This window comes from Seriola lalandi, unplaced genomic scaffold (genome assembly GCF_002814215.2).
Source record: "Seriola lalandi dorsalis isolate HSWRI2012SDOR001 ecotype SW California unplaced genomic scaffold, Sedor1 jcf7180002054633, whole genome shotgun sequence".
NCBI classification, from domain to species: domain Eukaryota; kingdom Metazoa; phylum Chordata; class Actinopteri; order Carangiformes; family Carangidae; genus Seriola; species Seriola lalandi.
The window spans coordinates 1-2,788 of NW_019525186.1; the positions used below are offsets into that span (position 1 = coordinate 1).

General features: G+C 40.5%; 1 protein-coding gene across 1 annotated transcript; it reads left to right on the forward strand.

The window, feature by feature from the left end:
- The first annotated feature begins 6 nt into the window (after nt 1-6).
- Nucleotides 7-2,020, forward strand: LOC147818324 (ribonuclease inhibitor-like). Its single transcript, XM_087177729.1, has 2 exons — nt 7-207; nt 1,536-2,020. Exons 1-2 carry the CDS (start codon nt 95-97, stop codon nt 1,723-1,725), a joined length of 303 nt encoding a protein of 100 aa, XP_087033855.1. The 5' UTR covers nt 7-94; the 3' UTR covers nt 1,726-2,020.
- The last annotated feature ends 768 nt before the right edge of the window (nt 2,021-2,788 follow it).

Sequence of the window (2,788 nt, forward strand, 5' to 3'; positions counted from 1 at the left end):
TCACTCAGTTCATCAGGAGATCCAAGAGTTCCTGAAGTCAAAGAACAGATCAGAGGAGAAACTCTCTGACATCAACTGCTCAGCTCTGGCCTACATGCTGCAGATGTCAGAGGAGGTTCTGGATGAGTTGGACCTGAAGAAGTTCAACACATCAGGGGAGGGACGACGGAGACTGATCCCAGCTGTGAGGAACTGCAGGAAGGCTGAGTGAGTCCAGACATGATCATTATAGTTATTGATCAGTAGATCAGATCAGTAGTTTAGTCAACTTCATGTAAACACGGTATATACCTGTATATAACAGTAAATGCTGTGACGGCCAAAATGTAGAACCGTTGGTTGTAATAAGTTAATAAAAGGTTCTTTTGTTAAATTGTAATTAATTGTTAGATGATACATTTATTTTTTAATGTTCTATCTATGTTGTTTCTGTGGCTCATGTGGAGACATCACATACTGTAATAGGGGGGAGATCCATGATTTTGCTGAGCTTCTTTAATGCCAGTTGTCTAGGTTGCCCATAACGTTCATCAAGAGCCGCAATGGCTTGGGTGAGAAGCACAGGAGAAAGAAACAAGAGGCTGAGTAGGGTTTTCAGCTGGAGGATTCAAAGGCTGAACACATGGACTTCATGGGTGGCCCTTTGGTAGTGCTAAAGAAAAGCTAGAAGTTAGCAGGTTTCATGAAGAGAGGATTGCCTAGGCAGACCAGGTGAACGAACTGCAGCATCAAGGATTGACAAGTTACGGAAATGGGCATTGGAAAGGCAACAGCAACAGGGTGATGGACAGGAGTATGACTAGTGTTGTGGTGATTTAACACTTGGAAATTGAACAGCTTGCTGGAAATTGAACAGCTTGTTATATAGCAGGAAATTGAACAGCTTGCTGTTCTACTTGAGGAATTGCCGGTAGGTTTGCGTGCAGGGTCTCTCTTCCCTGTAGACGACTCACATTTGGATGAATATTTAGAGGAGGAATGAGGGGTAGAGGATCTATCCATGAGACGCTGAATACCTCTCATTATCACTAAAACTTCCTTCATGATTTCAACCTGAATATTCAGCACAGGATCAGCCAAATCAGTTGTGTCATCTTCCCTTTGACTGTCAGGTTCATGTCTCCTGTGTTCGACTCGTGTCTGTTGTATGATGATACGTGCATTCTGCTTGACATGTATCACCTCTAGCTTCAGGATATTGAACTTGATAATCGTCTAGATGAGGGGTGGAGTTTCACTTAATAACTGTGAATCCATGACAATAGTAGGATCCGGCTCCAAGGTGACGTGACATAATTTTCCCTCCTTTATCTGCAAAACTAAGATTCCCATTCATCCAAGCTCTGCAGGTCTGAGACAGTGAGAATTATTGTTTCGTGTCAAACACAATAAGACAAGATGATCTGAACCACAGATGTGAAGAGCAGATCATTAGCAGAACATTATCTTGTTTTCTCATCATATACATTGAGTGTATTTTTTACTACAAATTGTCTGATTTGATTCTAACAGATTTTATATTTTCTCTATTACAGACTTGATTATTGTGGGCTCTTAGAGACTCACTGTGAAGTCGTGGCCTCAGCTCTGAAGTCCAACCCCTCCCACCTGAGACACCTGGACCTGAGTCACAACCCTAACCTACAGGATTCAGGAGTGAGGATCCTGTCTGCTGGACTGGAGAGTCCAAACTGTCGACTGGAGACTCTGAGGTCAGTTCACTGACGGGAGCTGTTGTAATCTTTTGCATATATTAATGCAAGTATACTATATATTTTAAGTGGTTCTTACATCCTTTTAACAGTATTCAATTATTTATGTCATTATTATTATTGTTATAACATTACATTATTATTACTATTATTATTATTATTATTATTAGCCATATTATCATTGTAACTTCTCTTTCTAGTCTTATTGACGGGATTGCTGAAAAAAAGCAATCCCACAATATTTGTCAGTTCACAAAATTTTCCTCAGCCAACTTTTTTGACGTGCCACTAGTCCCGCGCCGTTTGTCGCTGAAACTCCGTTCAAATGTCAAAACGTGCACCTCAATGAGGACATTACGGACATTACTTTTCTCAGCGCTATGTCTCCTAATTTCCGAAATAACAAACATATTGTCAGCTTTTCTCCTATGAAAATGAAAGGAGAGAATGTTAAAATCCTCAGAACTTTTTGAGCTACTTCAGCATACTTTCAGGTAGAGACGTCATTTAAACTTTAAATGGGTCCCAAGACGTTCAGCTGTCTTATGTGTATTTGGCTTTTTGATATCTTTTATAGTTTTTGATTCGCAGTTTAAGTTTTATGCTTTTTCTGACAGTTTTTGAGTTTATAATGGGAGTCTATGGGAGGAGGTTGGAGTGGATGACATCACAGCTAGAGTGGGAGAAGGGCTGAAACTGCTTTAAGACATTTTGTTTGACTTGTCCTCACAGCCAACAACTTCACTCTTCACACATCATTTTTTCCCAGAACGTAGGCAATTTATCTTCTTTCAGACAACGTGTCTACCAAAGCACAGACACTCGCACAATTTGAACTATGCCCTTCAAAGGGGCAGCAGTACCATCCATCTGCCCCATTTCTCTCATGCTGGTTCAAATCAGCTGATTAGAGACTCCTCTGATGTCTGTGGTGTTTATCAACCACTTTACTGACTTTTCTGCCAAAGTCCCGCTACATGCTGCTCCAACACTGAATACAAGACAATGATTTACACACATTTCAACAGTTTTCACTGGAAATATGTTTCAGTACAGTGTTAGTCCTGAAACATTGG